Consider the following 18,512-nt stretch of genomic DNA (forward strand, 5'->3'; position numbering starts at 1 on the left):
TTAAAGGAACCAAAGGGAAGCTTGGTTTTTCTCTCTCCTGACTTTTCCTGGCTTCTGGCAGCAGCATCCAAATAGTTGCTGGCCCAGTTGCTGAGAGATTATGCAGGAAAGGCTCCTGAACCTTGCAATAGCCTCAGCCTCATCAGTGGAGCTGAGCTGATTTTTACCTGCTGCTCTCCTGTTTTACTTCATGTCAGTGCATCGGAGAGCATGTTGGAAATGAGGGGCTCATTTGGCCTCTTCAGTAGCTTCACAGTCCTTGTGTGGTTTGCAAACTGAGTGCAAGCTTTAGATTTGGGCTCTGACTGAAGTTGCTCAAGCAGCCTCTCCTGCTGGGAAGGTCCCAGAAGTGTTGCAGTGCTACCAATAGCTGCTGGTTTTGCATTTGGAAGGAGCAAAACCAATTTCCCCAGTGCTCAGGGCACAGGCTCGTTGCAGTGGGACAAAATGTGCCAGCTGGGCAGTATTGCCCCTGCAAACCTCAGTGAGCTGAGCACTGAGCAGCCACGGGCCAGCCTGGTGTGTGAGGATGTGGAACAGAACTCCACCTCTGGTAACGCAGCACAAAACTGCTTGCAAAAGCTACACTGTGCTTTCCATGCCACTTCAAACTTCTCAACCACAGGGCCTTTGCCAAGCCACTCTGAGTGAGTAGCAAAGGGCTTTAAATGTATGGATTTCACTAGAAAATAGGTGATTGATTTACTCTTTCCTTCATATTTTGGGCAGTTAAGTAAAACCCACTTGGGGAAAAGAGGTGTGTGTTTGCATGTGTCTTAAAATACTGGGAATTGTGTGGGGAATGCTCCAGGATTCCAGCACTCAGAACTGTGTGGGGAATGCTCCAGGATTGCAGCACTGGGAATTGTGTGGGGAAAGCTCCAGGATTTCAGCACTCAGAACTGTGTGGGGAATGCTCCAGGATTGCAGCACTGGGAATTGTGTGGGGAAAGCTCCAGGATTCCAGCACTGAGGACTGTGAGGAAAGCTCCAGGATTCCAGCACTGAGAATTTTGTGGGGAATGCTCCTGTGTGGGGATTGTTCCAGGATTCCAGGATTGAGAATTGTGTGGGGATTGTTCCAGGATTCCAGCACTCAGAACTGTGTGGGGAATGCTCCAGGATTCCAACCCCAAGAATTCTGTAGGGAATGCTCCAGGATTCCAACCCTGAGAATTGTGTGTCTGCAATGACCTTTCCAGGCTGCTGGGGAGAAAATGGAGAGACCATTTGTGAAACAAAGAGTTGCAGTCCAGGGAGGCTGGAGTGTTTTAAAATGTGGCTCAGAGAGCCAAATGCCCTTTACAGGTTTCTAGGTAAATTTAAAATTCTTTCCAAGGGCCTGGCAATGTGGGGCAGTGCTCAGCAGCCAGTGAGGCAGACTGGGGGCAGTGGGACCAGCTTGAGTTAGGCTGTGTGCCAGACCCCATGGGAATTAAGCTGTGGCACTGGCAGGGAATGGCTCAGCCAAATCTCACATGGGTTTTAAATGAGCCACAGAGTGGGCATTGCACTGAGGGCACCTGGCAGCTCCTGGGGAGGGAATATTTTAACTCACTTTGAGCATAGGAAGCATCTCCAACATGCCAGGCCCTTTCCAGGGCTTTCCATGGACACAGGGATTCTGTAGCTGCACTCAAGCCCACCTTCCAAGAGATTTCACTTGCGCACAGAGAGTTTGTTTCGTATTTTATTGAATTTCATTTATATTAAATTAAAAATATATTTCTGACAGATTCATGTAACAAAAAGGCAGAACAGTTTTCAAATTGTTCAGCTGGGATGAGCGTGGGTTGATGCAAGGTGGGTCGCAGTCTACATTTGCCTTAACAAACAGATAAAGCTCTACCCCAAGGACCATGAGGAGAAACTCCGGGCTGCACACGGGAGTGGGGAATAGAACCACACAAAGAGAAGATCCACAGGTTTCTTCCCAGCTTCCAAACAAGACAAAAGGGAAGGGAAAGGAAGGGGAAAAAAAAAAAAAAAGAAAAAAAAGAAAGAAAAAAAAATAAAAACCCCGAGAAACCGTGAAAAGAAGGGAAATTATGCTAAAATATGTACCTAATATTAACCCAGGTCTGTAAGTATTTTAACATTGTATTATTCTCAACAGCTAAAGTATGAGAAACAAAAGGTTAAAGTAACATTACGCCACACACGATTGGCATACCCTACTGTGTAAGCAAGTGCAGAAAGTCTGAACACACCACAACAGTGCTAAAACACAGAATCACACAGAATGCTGAAAATGGTACCTCTAACCAAAACCAGAGGGTGGGAAGGGACAGAAAGCAAAGGGGAGGAGCGGCTTAAATCACAAGCAAATTACCTATATACAAATCAACCCTAAGGACAATTATGTTCCAAACAATGGTGTCCACAAGGAAAATAAAAGCAACATTATCCTTATTTACAAATGCAACTAGCTGTGTCTTTAACAAGCTATAAAAATACTATTCACATTTTCAAAGTAACATACAGTAGGTATTGAATTTCTTTTTATTTTTGTTTCAGAAAGGCAGCTAACTCTGAATGCATCACTTTGCAAGAAATGAGTGTCTTCCCCAACCTGCTGACACTTCTCTTCTTCTGAAGGTACTTCATAAGGCAGAAGTATTGTTGTTTTATGCTGTGGCTCTTTCAGAGCGTGGAGGATTGACAGAAACCCAGACCACCCCACCTGTGTGTGCTGCTGGTCCCTCTGGGCTGGCCCATGCTGGCACTGTGATCAGGAGTCACCAGGAGCTCGGTGCTACCCCAGTGTCACCTGCCAGGTGGGAGGCTCTGATTCCCAGGGGACAGTAATGTCATACCCAGGGCCTGAATTTGAGCCTCATCTGAAAAGTCAGTGGTTCAAGACCACCAGGTCAGGAAATGAAATTTGGCTATCTCTGTTCTTAGAAAGAGACTTCTTTTCCCTTCAGTTTCCCTTCCCTGATACCCATTTAGCAATTCCAGCTTACAATACTGGGGAAGTAGCAAAAACTGGGCAAAAGAAGGGATTGAAACCAATTGTGAACAATGTATTGAATGGGTATCCATTTCCATCTTTAAAATGCTGTAAAAAATTCCCAGTTTTCTCATTCACCTGCTTTTCCCTCTTGCATTAACCCACCATAAGTACCCCCACAAGCAGCCAGTACCTACCTCCCATCCCAAATCCAGAGGAGCAGTGATTTCATGCATTCAAAGTTAGCTACCCCCTACACAGCTGCTCAGTTAATAATCGACCCATTTAACAGCAGGACCAGTTTATGCTACATATGTCAGAGTACCTTACCTCGAAAGAACAGCAGACCTATCTACACTTAGAAAATACCACTCACAGTTCCCTACTGTGGTTATCCCAAAAGGGTTTAGTCTTCAGAGTGCTATGGACAATGCAGTGTTTCCCCCTAGGAGAGCTGCAAGGTGGGGCTGGGAACCAAAGGGCTGGCTCCTGTGGTCACACCTGAGCCAGCAGCCTGATGCTGAAGGGCAGGATGCACCTTCCCAGCAGGTGAAGGATTCATCCACAACACCTCTGGAGTGTGATTTCATGGCTTTTTCGTTGGTGGGGGGAGAAGAGCTGGGACAAAACTACTCACGCTGCCTAACGCCTCATGAAACTCCGCTTAAAACCTCTCTCTGCCACGGTCCACAGAGCTCGCTTCTACAATTGAATCATAAAAAAGGAGCAAAAAACCCCAAACAATGACTTTGATGCCTCTTGTTTCCCATTGGGATGTCCTTGGGCTTCCCCCTCACACTTTTTCTTGTATTGCTGCCACAGAGCCCAGCTGGAGGACACCCTGGGCAGAAGTGTCCCTCTGGCTCTGGTTAGGAGAGGAGACTGGCTACAGTTCAAGCCCCACTGAGTCCATCAGTCAGCCCTGAACAACCACAAAAATCCCTAAAAAGTGCTCTGCATTGTCCAAACCTGCAGGCAGATCCCAGCCATCACTGCAGCAGCACCACCAACAGCCTCACCTGCCTGTGAATTCCTTGGAACAAACCACTATTCCACACAGTGGCAAAATAAAATAACATTAGAACTGACTTGGAGACATGATTTTTGGACATTTTAGAGTGGTGCTTCTAACCACATAGCTTTAGTTTTGTTATTTGTTCCCAGTCTGAAAGCCCCATTTGTAACAGTGACTGTTTCCACCTTTATAGCAACAGGCAGAAAAAAAAAAAAAAAAAAAAAAAGGGAATCCTGCACAGACAGTGGTGCTTCACTGAGGCTACTCTGTGGGACAACTGCAGCTCCCTGTTTGATGAAATGAACAGCCTCATTGTGCCTTGTCTCTTGATCTCCCAGATGGAATCAAGGAACTCAAACAATTCCATCGTTCTGTTAGCTGCCACCATGATGCCCAACATCTAAACAGACAAAAACAGATTTTTTTTTTCTTTAATATTTGATTTTTCATCCCCAAAACCAAGCTATATTTCTAGACTGACTCACCTCACAACTCATACTTCTTCCCTGTGCTGCCCAGCTCTACCTAAAGCTATGGAAAGAATGGATCCACAGAGTCGGGGCTGAGCTGCTCTTCTAGAGCTGCCACTTCCTTCCTGCTGGGCTGGGATTAGTGGTGGCTGAGGGTGACATCTTCAGTGGAAACTGGCAAATGAGCCTTGCAGTCAAGAAACACATTTTCTACCAAGTATGTGGTACATCCAGGAGTAATACAACATTTCTTTGTACACAGAAAAGGATTTCAGGGTACCTCAAACAGATCTACATGGTGGCTCCTATTGCAGATTTATTTCCATAACTTGCTACCTGAGAGAGACAAGCTGTTTGAAATATAGCTGTAAATACTCTGCTACATCTGAGCCAATGGCCATGTAAAAAATTCCTCCTGGCTGTTTTGCAGAAAAAGGAAAATCTGAAAAGATCTGAAGAAGTAAATGTTAAAAGTAGTTGGTTTCAGCCAATTATGCTACAGTGAGTCAATCTGCCCCAGCATCTGCTTGCAATAACCCTCAGGTAGGTAATGACAGCTAGGACAAGTAACACTGAAAGAGATCAGGAGACAATAATAAATGTTGTTCTCTTTCCTTTAGCAGGATGCTTTGTGCCTTGGATAATGGCTGAGCCACACTCAGATAAAAACGTGCTCTTGAAAAGGTGGTCATTGCTCTCCTGTGGCACAGGCTGTGACAGGAGGAAACAGAACATTTGTAAACTGCATTCTAAAACCCACAAAACCCAGCCAGACCCCTCTGTAGCACTAGAGTGAATCACACCCAAAGTACTTCTGCTGATCTGCTCTCCTGCTGCTTTGTGCTGACAAAATGCAGTTTGTGTGTGTGTGTATGCTCTTCCCCCAAACCTGTCATTATCCATCAAAGACCTTGGCCCTCATCTTTCATCCCATATGAATCCCAGTGGAATGCTTGCCATGATTTTGCCATGTGCACTTGCCCAAGTTCTTTCCCCAAGCCAGCAGCAACACCCAGAAAGACAAAGATGTGAGTTAGGGACAGCCAGGCATTTCTGCTGGAATTAAAACAGCCAAACAGTTCTGCTCTCAGTTTCCCTTTCTTTTCTTCTTTAGCCATGATTAAACTATCTGTTGCAAAGAGGCAAACCTGCCAGCTAAGCTCACGGAACCCAAGGGCCAGTTTTGGCAACTGCAACTCAAACCAGAAGCTCAGAAAATAATAATAAAAAAAAAAAAATTGAAAAGCTGCAGCGTGTGGAGCTCTCCCTCATCCCAAATCACTGTGCTCATGAAGCCTCTGCCTGTCCTCTGTTATCCCAGACCCCACTAGCATGGCTCTGCACGGCTCATCCTGGCTGCCAGGCAGAGCCCCTGTTCCAGCTTTCCTGCTGCCCCACCTGCAGGAGCCTCTGCATTTCCATGCTACTTAATATATTACAGCACACCCACAGTCAACAAATAAAATTAATAAATAATTCAAGCCTTGTAAGAAATAAAAGGTTAAACTGTTAAACCCCGCCAGTATTTACACTTGGATTACTCCACGGGCTGGTTTCTAAGATGAGCACTACTTCCTTGCCAGAGGAACAAACAGGCTCACCTTGTGTGAGCAGCTCCATCCCCGTGCCTGGCTCTGGAGGTGTGCCTGCCTCTGCCCCAGCAGCCTCTGAGCTCATCTCTGAATCCAAACACGTCAGCTGTGCCAGCATTTCATTTTTTATTTTTTCTCCATTAGGAGTTACTCTGTTATAAGAACTATTCAGGGACAAATCAACCTTTCTCCACCTACCTATGGTCCTGCAGGCAGCTGCTGTGCTGAACACCCACATTCCTGCTCTGCTCCCTGCCACAGGCAGCTTGGCAGCATTGTCCCAGCCTGGCAGACCTCACAGCAGGTGAGCACTGCTGTGGGCAAATCTTCCCTGGAGCAGCCACCCTCTGTGCCCCAGCCCCTGCCCACTGTGTGCTCCTGCCCCACCAGCATGGTGAGGAGCTACCAGAGGCACCAGGAGAGGCCCCTCAGTGCAGATGGTATCCACCTACCCCCTGGCAGTGGCCATTTGGTTGTGTCACCACAAACCACCTTGGTACCACTTGACCCAAGGTCTCCTTTTACCAGCTCGAAGCTCTGTGCCTGTTGCTGCTTCCAGAACCTTCAGCTGTGTACCTGATGCACATCTGGACACACCTGGTACACCAACAGCTCGCTGGCTGAACCAGCCTTGTGATCACAGGGTGTTTTCCATCTACAAGGGTAACAACCAAGCCAGCTTTAACATCTTTTCAACCTTTATCAAGCTGACCTACTAAGCTTCAGGTAGCCGTTGCTTGTTTCTTACTCCCTTCCTCTGCTTCTCTAAGATTAAAGGTGGCAAGCTGATGGAATGGCAGGAATTTAGAGGAGGGTGATGCCATTTCCAGACCACTGCTTGCTGTTGGTTTTGTTGCCAGGTTAGGTCACCCTAAAGATCCCAGCCCTAACAGAGCTGAAGCACATAAACTGAAATACTGTTGCATCACCCAGGATTGCCATCCACCAGGTATTGTCTCTTCCCTTTAAAAGCCTTAGTGGATAGAGACAGGCAGATCTCCAAAGGTACCTCACAGTTCCTAAAGATGTTTGGTGGGAAGTAGGCTCACAAATGCTCTTACACACACGGTGCTGGTGTGCCAGGAGCAAGCCTTGGTGTCTCTGGCCCTTGCGCCTCCTTTCCCAGCTCCATCTGCCCCAGATCACTAAAACCATCCAGAACTCTGCTTTGAAAGAGATTTCCAAAGAGGAGCAGGTCAGGGGATGTCTACCTAAAAACTGAGGTTGATAAAAGCAGAACTAAGTGCAAGGAGACTGACTCATACTTATTTACATTTTTGACAGAAAGCTCTGCGAATCATGCATTTTGACTTCTCAAACCTCATATGCACTGTCTTCTGTGCCAGAGTAATCCTCCTTTTTGAAAAAATGGTATTCTGTACTATGCTGCAAGCCAGAGGAGGACATTTTCCTCCCCTGATCCTTTCCAGGGCTTGCTCTGCTGTCCTTCACAGAGCAGCAGAAGAGCTGGCTGCTCTGTCACTGTATTCTCTGAAGCAGTCACTGCATCGGCCTCTCAGAAGTGGCAGGCATTGTTCCAAAGACTTGATTTGCTTCATTTTGGCATTTCCACAGTCATCCTTTACAAATAATTTATATTTCTTTTTTAATTTAAAATTATTATTTTGCATTTTGCTGGTCACTTCCATATTGCTTCATTCAAAATCCAGAAAACAGTTCAAATAAAATCAGAGGTTAAGTGCAAACTAACTTTCCAGTGAACCGCTATGTGCGTTTTCTCCAGTCCAGTGTCTGTCTTCCAGTTTAAAGGACCCTTCCCACCCCACCCCACAGAACATCAAACTCTTCAGTTCTCTGTCTTGTCCTCAGTGCTGCCTGACAGCATCCCCAGCTCCCTTCATGACCATGAAGAAGAAAAAGAGGGAAGAATTAGTGACAATCTTTTGCAGTGTTTACAGTCAGCATGTATAAAACAAGAAAAGCAAAACTTTTGGCATACAAATCTTCATTTCTTGGCCTGGTTTTTAGCTTCAAATGAACATATTGAAGGTGTGGTTTTGTTACTCTCTTCTGAAGGGTATTTTGTGTTTAAAGTGATCGCTGTGTTGGCACACATATAAAAATGGTCGTGTCAAGTACCAGCTCTGAGCAGGAGTCTCTGTGGCTGGGAATTGGCACAAAATCACGGTGTGGCTCAGAAGAGGTGTTTAGCTGTATGTGGGAGTCACATAATCATTTCTTGGAAAGCCACAATGAAGATCTGAATGTTTTTGAAAAGCTATGTTAGCCATTTTCAGTTGCTGGGATAGAAAGTGTTAGAGAAAGAAATTGGATTCTCAATCTCAATTACTACGCTATCACACAGGATATAAAAATTGTCCATTTTTCACCCTGATGGAAATTGCATGGAGATTTCCAGGAATGCTGTACAGACTCCCATCAGCTCCTGCTGAAAGAATCAGCCTTTCTGTGGCATTTCCTACAGTTGGATCACTGAGAACGAGCTCGAAGCACCACCTGGCTTCTCTGGGCATCCAACCCTGCGTCTGCCAAAAGTGGGGAAGGCCAGGTTGGACACTCCTTCTTTCAGTCTCTTCCTTCCAGGCTCCCCAACCCAATCTGCAACCAACTCCGAGACATCCTTTCACTTAGAAATATCAAAAATGAGTGAACTGGCAAGAAGAGGAAGCTCGTGGGAGAAAGAGAGGGAAGGGAGGGAGGAAGGACGGGCAAGGGCAGGGAGAAGGGGGGAGTGAGAGAGGATGAGTGAGGCAGCTAGAAGGGGGTTGCCTTTCCACTTCAGTGAGAGCACAGCCACTACACCACGGTGTTCCGGTGTCTGTAGGGCGGCGGGGGCAGCACAGTGCCAGGCTTCAGGGAGAACTCGGAGAGGTATTCAGGATTCTCTGCCACTATGGGCCGGATCCGTCCGTTCTGTTTGTAAAAGTATTTTGTGCTGTACTCTTGCAGGTAGTCCGGGTGCTGGAGGGTGCTCCGTGGGGGCAGGCTGTGGTTCCAGTAGTCTGGGTTGTCAAAGGCCTTCTTGGCTTTCTCTGGCAAATTGTTCTTCAGGTACTCGGCGTTTTCCAAGGTGCTGGCGAAGGTGTTGAGGTACAACGGCTCGTTCACGTACTCGTCCTCGGCTTTGGGCTGCCCGTTGGGAGCCTTGTGGTACTCTGGGTTGTCCACAGCTTGGAGATCTCCATTCTTTCGTCGGGAAACAAATGGGTTCTCTTCCACTGGGTTTAGGTAATCTAAGGAAAGACAAAAAATAAGTCAGCCTATCCGTGTAGAAGCACTTGGACCACAGCACCCTGCTACCCCGGACCTATTAGCAAACCCTCTGCCCTGCAGTCCTTCCATCCAGAAAACTCTACAGGAACCTTATTTAGGCTCTCTGCACAAAGCCTATCCCCAAGGGCTAACTTTTAAGACAGCTTCATTTCTAAGAGAACTATTTGCCTGATTAAAAAACCTTCCAAAGGCCTTGAAGCATTATGAAAAAAAGGTTGTACAAATGACTCCTAGAAAGGGAACAAGAGAGCCTTAGATCAGCTGCAAAACGGGACTTGGAGCAGGCTACAGCTGCCTCAAAGCACTTGTTGTGGATTAACATCCCATTCCCAGCAGCACAGTGCTGCTCAAGGGCTCTGCACACACCTCCACAGAGAGTCCTGGTGCAAGGGGTCATCTGGTTTTATCCTGGACGGGGCCAAAACTATGAAAGGCAAAAGTTCAAGACCCAGTGAACACCTTTGAACCCTCAGCTGTCACTGAATATGAGCTGAATAGCAGGACATTTGTTTTTTTAGTGTTGACAGCCAAGCAGTGCTTTGATTTGAGCCCTGCAGCTGGCATGGAACACACAGCGTGTGGCCACATGGTGACAGCCCTGTGTGTGTGCCCAGGGCATCAGAAAGGAGCTGCTTTCTCTCCTGAGCTGCTACTGCCACATCCCTGAGGGCTCAGGTGGCTCCTGCAGAACTCTGAGGGTCCCCGGGGTGCACCTGTACATAACTGTGGGGTCATACTGAAGGTGAATCACTGCAAGGGAGACCCCCACAACTGCTACTGCCATGGGTCCAGCCCCAGGGCTCCCTCCATTCCTCCATCATGGAACACAAAGGACAAGTGGCTCCCAAATTCTTAGAAACACACTAGTGACTTGTGACTAGTCACTTGCAATACAATTGCATTTATTAATTTCTTTAAAGCTAATGCAAAGCTTTGGAAGCAAATTAATAATGGCACATCCCCTTATATCTAAATGGCTGCTATCATTATATAAAGAGGAAGAAATGAATGAGGGCAAACTGGGAAGTGCAACATTGCTGAGCAGGAACAGATTTAGGCAATCTTCCCCTTGCAGTGATGCTCTCTTTAAAGCACATCTTATTCTTTCAGTCCTAGACTTCTCTTGGGTATAAAATGCCAGCTGTGTGTATCAGTTCCGTGATAGGTTCAACATGACATTTACCAAGCACAATGCCAAGAATAAGAAGATCAATAAACACAGCAAAGTTGGGACTATGGCTGGCTGAATATAGATCCTTTCCTTGGAAATAACTGAAGATTTGTGTTTGGGTAAGAAGGGGGCTTGGCTTTTTTTCATTCCTCTTGTTATTTCTCAAAAAAAAAAAGTAAAAGGGGGACTTACCAGCTTTGACATACTGGCACATTTGAGCATCTCAAAGTAGAAAATTAAGGAGAGAAAACCAAATCCCCGTGTAAAGGAATATTATCCTAGTCAGAACGCTTCAACCTGACGGGTAACTAAATAAAGCCATTTTTGATGAAAAGCTGCTGTCGTACAAAGAGCAGAAATGCAGCCAGGCTAGAGCAGGAGGCTCTCTGGAAAGGCAATATTTTACCTGTTTTGGGTTTGTCTCTCATCGGTGTCATGTACCCGTCCTCATCCAGCTCTCCCCGCACGACCCGCTCGGGCATGAAGACGGTGGGGTCAGCGCTGTACCTCTGGGTGCTGCTGTCCTCTTTTGCCAGGGTTGCCACCTGCTTCTGCATCGTGCCATTGCAGCAAGCATCTTCAAAGATCTCTGCTGTGGCCCCTTGAGCAGCTGGGGCTTCTGGAAGGATGCAGCCAGGAGCCCTGTAGGGCATCGGCACCTCAGCCGCGTAGCCGCCGTCCCGGTACACAAACTGGTTCTGCTGGGACAAAGAGCACGGCATGGGAAAGGAGAAGCTTCAACAGCAAGTCGTGGTGTGCCTCCCGTGCCCGCCCTGCCCATCCTGAGCTTCCAGGCTTTGGTGTGGAGCCACAGAGCATCCTTCTGCCCAGTGGAGATGGAAATGGGGCAGGAAAACTTGTCTCCTGGTCAGCACGTGGAGGCTGGACACACACAGCTGCAAGAGGTGAAGGTGGTGGTTCCTCCTCTATTACTCTGGCAACCTGCCCTGACTTCTGATCAGAGACCTTTAAACCTCACGTGTGGGAAATCTCCTGACTGGGGATAGAAACCACTATCACCTCTGTTTATTCTGGGTGATATTTCTAGTGTGTGCTGTGGTGGGAATTGTGGGGTCACCACACCAGGTGGAATTCCATCAGGAACTGCATTTCAGGGTCACCTACACCATGTGGAATTCCATCAGGAACTGCATTTCAGGGTCACCTACACCATGTGGAATTCCATCAAGAACTGCATTTCAGGGTCACCCACGCCATGTGGAATTTTATCAGGAACTGCATTTCAGGGTCACCCCACCATGTGGAATTCCATCAGGAACTGCATTTCAGGGTCACCCCACACCATGTGGAATTCCATCAGGAAGTACATTTCAGGGTCACCCATGCCATGTGGAATTCCATCAGGAACTGCATTTCAGGCTGGTGAACTGTGTTTGTTCATACCTCAACTCAGTGGTTTAACTCAACCTACCATTTTGCTTGTCAGCACAGACATGCAAGGAACTTTCATCATCATGACCTGCAGATAGGAAGGAAAGATGTACAGATCCATCCAAGCCTTTCACCTAAATTCTTTTTCAGAAAACTTGCCAGAGTTTTGTGTGTGGGTCCTTAGAGTTTGCACATGAATCCAGGCTGAATCTGGATATCTTTAACCATTTGATTCCTTATATAAACACTTCATTACCTGGTTTCGAGTCATTTATCCAGGGAAAAGGAGTTTGAAAAAGGAAAAAAAATAGTGAAAAAAGGAGGAAAGCCTGAAGGATGAAGGCTGAATGTGAAATACTTACTCCTGACATAGGGGTGTAGGCAGGAGGAGGGCTGTGTCCAATTTCACTCTAATAGGAAAGAAAAATGAATGATGGATAGGTAACAAGAGGCCACATGAATGAAACAAGTCACATGAGCTGCATGAGCTGACTGGGAGAAACATGCACACCAGGCAGATTTCCTAACTGGACCCACAATTCAAATTCAGTCAGGGCAAATGTCTCACCCCCAACAACAAGCTGTGTGTCTTAGAAAAGCAAGGCTTTTGCCAACAGGCTTGACTCCTGCACATACTCCTGCTATACCCTTCTGCCAGTAAAAGTTTAGAAGATCAGCAACTTAAAAAAATACTGTTCCAGGATGGCATTATGTGTCTGTGGGCTCTGCTCCACCCCCAGCACAAAAGGCTAAAGGCACTGTCCTATCTTTAGCTCTTCTGGGCTGTGATTGTAATATTTAAATACATATTCTGTAACTATAACAGCACAGCCCTGTCCCAAGATGTCATCAGGCAATGGACTGCCATTAATGTGGTTATTGCTGTTTTTGCTGACAAGAGCCTCTCCAGTCAGTGGCCTGCCAACTAAGATCACTATAATTGTGTTTTTTTCATGCCTCCCCTTTAGTGCTGTACTAAACATATCTGTCTTGCAACACCCCTTACCACAGAACCTTACACATGGCTCTTCTCCACCACTGCTCTCTGCACATTTTTTTAGTTCTTTACTGTTTTTCCCCATGGGCTGATAACCTGTGGCCACTGCTCCATTAGAACAGGAGGCAAAGAAAACAGCTGTCGTGCCATTTAGTTGGCTTTAAAAATTAATATAAAAATGTAATATAAAAAAAATTAATATAAATGTGTAAGTATCCTTAAATTGACTAGTAATTGCAATGTGAGGTCATAATTTTGTAGGCTTCCAAGATTACCCTCAAACAATTCTTACTGGTCAGGACATGTGAGAAGAAAATATGTTTGGATTTTACCAGGTAAAACATAGTTTGTTTTGTATGTGAAATGCAATTTACTTTGTTGATTTTTGCTGGGGGTGGTGTGGTGGTGTTATTTTTGTATTTTAAATACTATCCTGAAATCCGAGGATGTTCCTTTAGCGAAAAGCTCTAGAATTTTGAATTTTTGATCTTAAAAGTCTCACTGGAATGATCATATCTGTCTTTTTGAGATAGACAGAGACCTTAGTGGGCTGGTTGCTTGAAGACCTCACTACATAAGCCTACTTAAGAAGTCTCAGCTTGTACACAAAAAAAAAAAAAAAAAAAAAAAAAAAAATCAATACTAGCTCCTTTTGATGCTGTAATGTGAGTTATAGCCATTAGCTGTGGAGTGCACATCCATCCACAGTGGAACTCATCACACTCCAGAAGGAGCCTCACTTCTTCAACTGCCCACGAGCAGCCCTCCTCAGAAATGCCCAAGATTTCATTCTGTACACCACATGATTGAATTTTAGGCAAAAACATGACAACGAGGAGAAAGAATAAAAGCCAAGAAAATGTCTCCTAAAGCCTTTTTCCGAGGTACAAAATACCAGTGACACATCAGCTGTTGTAGCAGCCAATATTTGTGTAAAATGAGCCCTGATCCAAGAGCGGTAAATAACATTTCTGTGAATATTGGCTAGTGTTATTGCTTTCTATTTATTAATTTCATTTTCCAATTCCTTGCTTCTAAAATCTCCTAAAGGTAAATATCTCCTGCTTTATAGCAGGGACACAATATTTTCTGGCTGCATCTTAAACTGCAATGAAATCTAAGCCTTGTTGGGTCCAGCCCCCTTGCTGCTGCAGAGTTGGTTTTCCTGGCCAGCCACAGAAATATTGATAGGGTTGCACAATCACTGCTGTTTCTTGCTCTTAAGCAGCCTGCTAAACTCACAGGACTGAAAGATTTCTCTCTGAAGCGAGGACATGAACGTACACACGTTTGAACCCACTCTGACACTGCTCAAAACTCAGCTCCCTTTTCCTCTCTTTCTGCTCTCACACACAAAAAGCACCAAACAGGAATAAAACACTCCAGCCTTGCCACTGGGATGCTGCTCCCAAATCCTGTTCAGGGGCATCCTGTGCTCCAGACCTCAGGCAACTCAATAATTCCCTGCTTTGAGCAAAAACTGGCAACACTTCTTTGTGCCATTCCTCAGTCCTGGGCTGCGTGCCCCCAGAAACAACTCGTTCTCCTCCTTCCCCTAAAATCTCTTGACCTAATTGCAAACCAAGGGAGTATCCAGGCTCCAGTCACCAAACCAAAGCATCCTAAGACATGAGACCTTGCTGCAAGCACCACAATTTCTGATTTATGGGAGTGGATCTGAATAAAATGAGGGATGGTCTGCAGAGCACACAGTGCAGTGTCCAGCCAGCCCCCAGGCAAATTCCAGCTACATTCCAAGGGAGCAGCCTGGCATTTCACAACTGGAAAGACCATTCCAGGAGAACAGCCACCTCTTCTTGGCTGCAGTCCTACTTCCACAGAATTTGCAGATTTCTCCGCCCTGCCACAGACAGCAAATATTTCTGAGAGGAAAATCCAAGGGAAAAGCACGCCCCATGAGATCCCTGTGTCATGTTCAATAGAAATGGAATGCTGTTTGTATAGTAGTTACTGGAAGGCTTTGCAGACCTCTGGGCATTTCTGGTCCCAGCCCCTGCTCAGAGAAAGGCCATATATAAATAGAAAGGATTTGACACCTCCCTGGGCTGTTAAGGTTCAAGCATATCCATCCCCACAGCTCACAGTGTCTGACACGAGTCTGGCATTCCCTGGCCATAAAGGTGGGGACTGGGGAATCTTTATAGGAAATTATGAGATCCCAGCCCTTTTTCCAGCAGTACCTTTTCTCAGAATGTGACACATGTTTTAACTTAAATGTTGATCATGAGTACAGAAACAATATAAGCATCAGTTTGCTCCAGTCTCCAACAACTGCTGCTTTCCACCATCGAAACATCCAGCTTAGATCCTCCAGGGAAAAAAATACACAGAAGAAACAAAGATTAAGTCTTTTTCTTTGTTTCAGTTTGTTTTCTTGTTGCTGTTTGCCAGAGGACAGGTAGGATTTGCAGGCAGCCTGGGCTCTAACTCACTTCCCATAGATTGAGATATGCCAGCCCATGTCCTGGCAGAATGGTGGATTTAAGACATCCCTGAAGCTGTCCAAAATAATTTTGGGTTTTTCACTTTGCCCCCTGGGTTCAGCTCAGTACTGACCAACTTAGCTTCAGATAAGTCATCACCACTTTCTCTTGCATCATTTTCTCTCATAACAACTGCCTGTTCTCATACTTGTTAAATCTTTTAGAGCACTCCACATGGACTGGGATATCCAAACTGCCTTCTAGGAGTAATTTAGTCTGGACTGTGAACAGTAAATGGCATACATCACAAACAAGACCTTGGCATGAGAAACAACATACCCATACATAGCACAGAGTATTTCCTGTGCTGTTACTGGAAAATACCAGATATAAACCATATATTTTCAGTCTAGCACTTCACCAAGTAGAGAAGTCAAAGATGACAACACCACCAATGAAAACAATCTCTTAAGAGATGCCCAATTTGGGCAAAAAACTCAGCATCCAGCTACACTGACAGGAAAAGGTAGAAAAAATGCTTTTCTGTAGCCTCATCTCTTTGAGCCTGATACCCAGGCTGGAAATAAAAGCATTCAGCTGTGTGGCACCAAAGGCTTGGAAACCCAGCTGATCTCTGGAGCTCAGAAACCTGCACCCATCCTCCATCCTACCTTCAGAGGGGCTGGAAAACAGATTTCAGCTGGCACAATTTGCACTTTGATCTAAGCATGACACAGGAATGGAGGTGCAAGGATTCCCTTTGCCTTTTACCTTGTGTTAATGCATCTGAGTGTCAGAGAGAACAGAGACAGCTGGCATTGCCTGTCTTTTCCTTTCAATCTCCTTGACTCCCACATCCTTCCTGTCACCCATGACTAGCTTTCTGTCACTCTCTTCTTTAATACACTCTCCAAGACAGTAAATGACACCTTTTAACACTGAGCCAATTCCTCATTATTTGAAAGGGATAAGGAACCATTTCCCACCTGTTCCAGCACTTCCCTGTGGGACAGAGGGCTCAGCACTGCTCCTGCTCCTGGGCTGTCCAAAACACAGGACCAGCAGCATCTCCTTTTCTGTACAAACCTCAAGCCTCAAATCCCAAAACAGGGAAAGGATGGAGAATAAGACCAGAACCACAACATGCTCATGATTTTTGATTATGACATGGAAGACAAAAAAAAAAAAAAAAGGCACAAAAGAAAGTTGATGAGTGATCCTGGGAGCAGCAGCAGCCCCCTCCTATGTGCATGCTGCACTGCCATCTTCCCCAGCCTTTTTTATACAGTAATCAAAGGATATTCTGAGCCTCTCAAAATGCCATCAACCCTCATTGAGAATGAAATAGAGCACATCTCCATCGAAGCCTTTACAGCAGTAATCATTGCCACATGCTGGCCTGAACAGGGAGCTTTTACAGACAAAGATGAGTTTTAAAAATAAAATAAAAAGCCTTCCTAAAATCTGAATAGAAACTTGATGATAATCTCCCAATTTTATTATGCAAGGGGGAAAAGAAACCCATAATTGTGCACTCCTGGTCTCTTAAAGCAAAGAATAGGCTTCTTGATGAAATGCTGAGTTGATTTAGAGCAGGGCTGAGGTTCTGGTGGCAATAATAGTCTAAAAGAACTAACCATCCAGCTGATTTGGATAAAATAATCATTTTTCAACATTCTAAATCTACACTTCATCTGTGCCTCCTCCCACTTCTCCCAACTGCATCTTTTGGAGAGTCTTTTTATAGCTTTGAAAATTATTTTCCCCTCCCCTCCCGCAGCATTCAACAAGAAAGACAGACTCTTTACCCTGGCTAACAAAGGGCATTTTTTAGCCTGTGCTGGCATTTAGCTCCACTGCAGCTAAGTACAGTATTTAGTATTGGTTTCACAGGATGCTCTCTAGCCCTCCTGCCACCTGGGAGTCCTGCCAAAGCATCACTCCAGGAGCCCCACTGCCCTGCACTCCCCACCTTGGGGGCCAGACTGGTGTTTAAGTTGTTAAGCTGCAGCTCCCTGCAGCTCTGCCTGGTGCACTTGCAAATCATGCCCCCTTGTATTTTTCAGGTGTTTTTACTATTTTAAGAAAACCACAAATAGTGTTCCTCACAAATGGATGTTTTTCACTTACAATTTCTGCTTCATGTCTCGTCACAAAAGAAAAAAAAAATTTCTCCCGGCTCTCATAATTATTTCCTGACTCTCAGTCCACTTTTCCATCTACTGAATTATGTAGAGTTGTTTAGCTTGCTGTTTTCCAAGAATGCCTCATCAGTGCAGTGTAAAAATATTTATTACTTACTCTTTTTTTATCTATTGACTTTTTCTTTTCAGGATAGAAAAGAAAATGGATCAGCTGTGAGCTCTCTTTACTGTGAACACAGCCAGCAGCTATTCATGGATCAAGCAGATGTTGCCTGATTTTAAACCAGTTTATATTAAAGCTCAATGAATTTACATGTCACACATCAAGGATGGAAGCAATGCACAGCTCCAGCCTCTCCCACCAGTTCCACTGAGCTTGCAGAAGGTACTGTGAGGTGGTGGTTTTGTTATTAACCCATCTTACAATTTGTAAAGCCAAAATACCATCCAATTCTTTAGGAAAGTATCCAACTCTTTAGGCCTTTTAACTCTTTATACTCTCCTCTGACTCTAAAGCTGTATGCTTGAATACAGAAGCCTGAATGTGACAGAAAATAGCTAATGCATTTAAAAACCCTTGTTTTAAGGTGCTTCCCTGCAAAATCATGAGTTAATTTGGCCAGTTGATCCTGATGATCAGTTCAGGCTGAGAAGTGTTTACTCCTTGAGAGGTATCACTGATTTCAGCCAGCCTGGCTGCACAGCAAGAAACTAATTGCAATAAAGCACTTTCAAAGAATTCTCTCTGAAGACCCAGGAATTATCTATTCCATTTGAGTCCTCCATAGGAATTTTCTTCCTTTCTCCTCTAGCAAGACTAGCGCATTTTAAAAAGGTATTAAAATACATATTTAAATAAAAAGTATTTAAATACCTGTTATAGATAGACATATTTTATAAGAAGCTTTCCTTTTTTATAAAAATAATTTTTCATGTAATATATTTTAGAGAGTATTTTTGCATGCTTATTCTCAGTACCTCTTCACCCTGAGCAATGAAATTAGGCTGACTAGCCTGGGTTCATCTCCTGCTTTTCATGGACAGGGTTGGCCTGGTGCTATCCACACTTTCAACAAAGG

At 45.1% G+C, this 18,512-nt stretch overlaps 1 protein-coding gene across 9 annotated transcripts in view; it reads right to left on the reverse strand.

The window, feature by feature from the left end:
* Positions 1-1,672: 1,672 nt before the first annotated feature.
* ERBB4 (erb-b2 receptor tyrosine kinase 4) overlaps positions 1,673-18,512 on the reverse strand; it is a 595,041-nt gene continuing 578,201 nt past the window's right edge. For 6 of the 9 annotated variants that reach the window (XM_085584638.1, XM_085584639.1, XM_085584641.1 and 3 more), the window contains exons 26-28: positions 12,211-12,258; positions 10,863-11,154; positions 1,673-9,245 (exon numbers count right to left, since the gene is read on the reverse strand). In XM_085584638.1, coding sequence (XP_085440764.1) covers positions 8,809-9,245; positions 10,863-11,154; positions 12,211-12,258 — 777 coding nt within the window. In that variant the 3' untranslated portion in view covers positions 1,673-8,808. Of the gene's footprint in view, positions 9,246-10,862; positions 11,158-11,703; positions 11,937-12,210; positions 12,259-18,512 lie in introns of those variants that run through there. The other 3 variants (XM_085584640.1, XM_031505345.3, XM_085584645.1) reach the window with 3 other exon arrangements.

This window comes from Lonchura striata, chromosome 7 (assembly GCF_050655825.1).
Source record: "Lonchura striata isolate lonStrDom1 chromosome 7, ASM5065582v1, whole genome shotgun sequence".
NCBI lineage: Eukaryota > Metazoa > Chordata > Aves > Passeriformes > Estrildidae > Lonchura > Lonchura striata.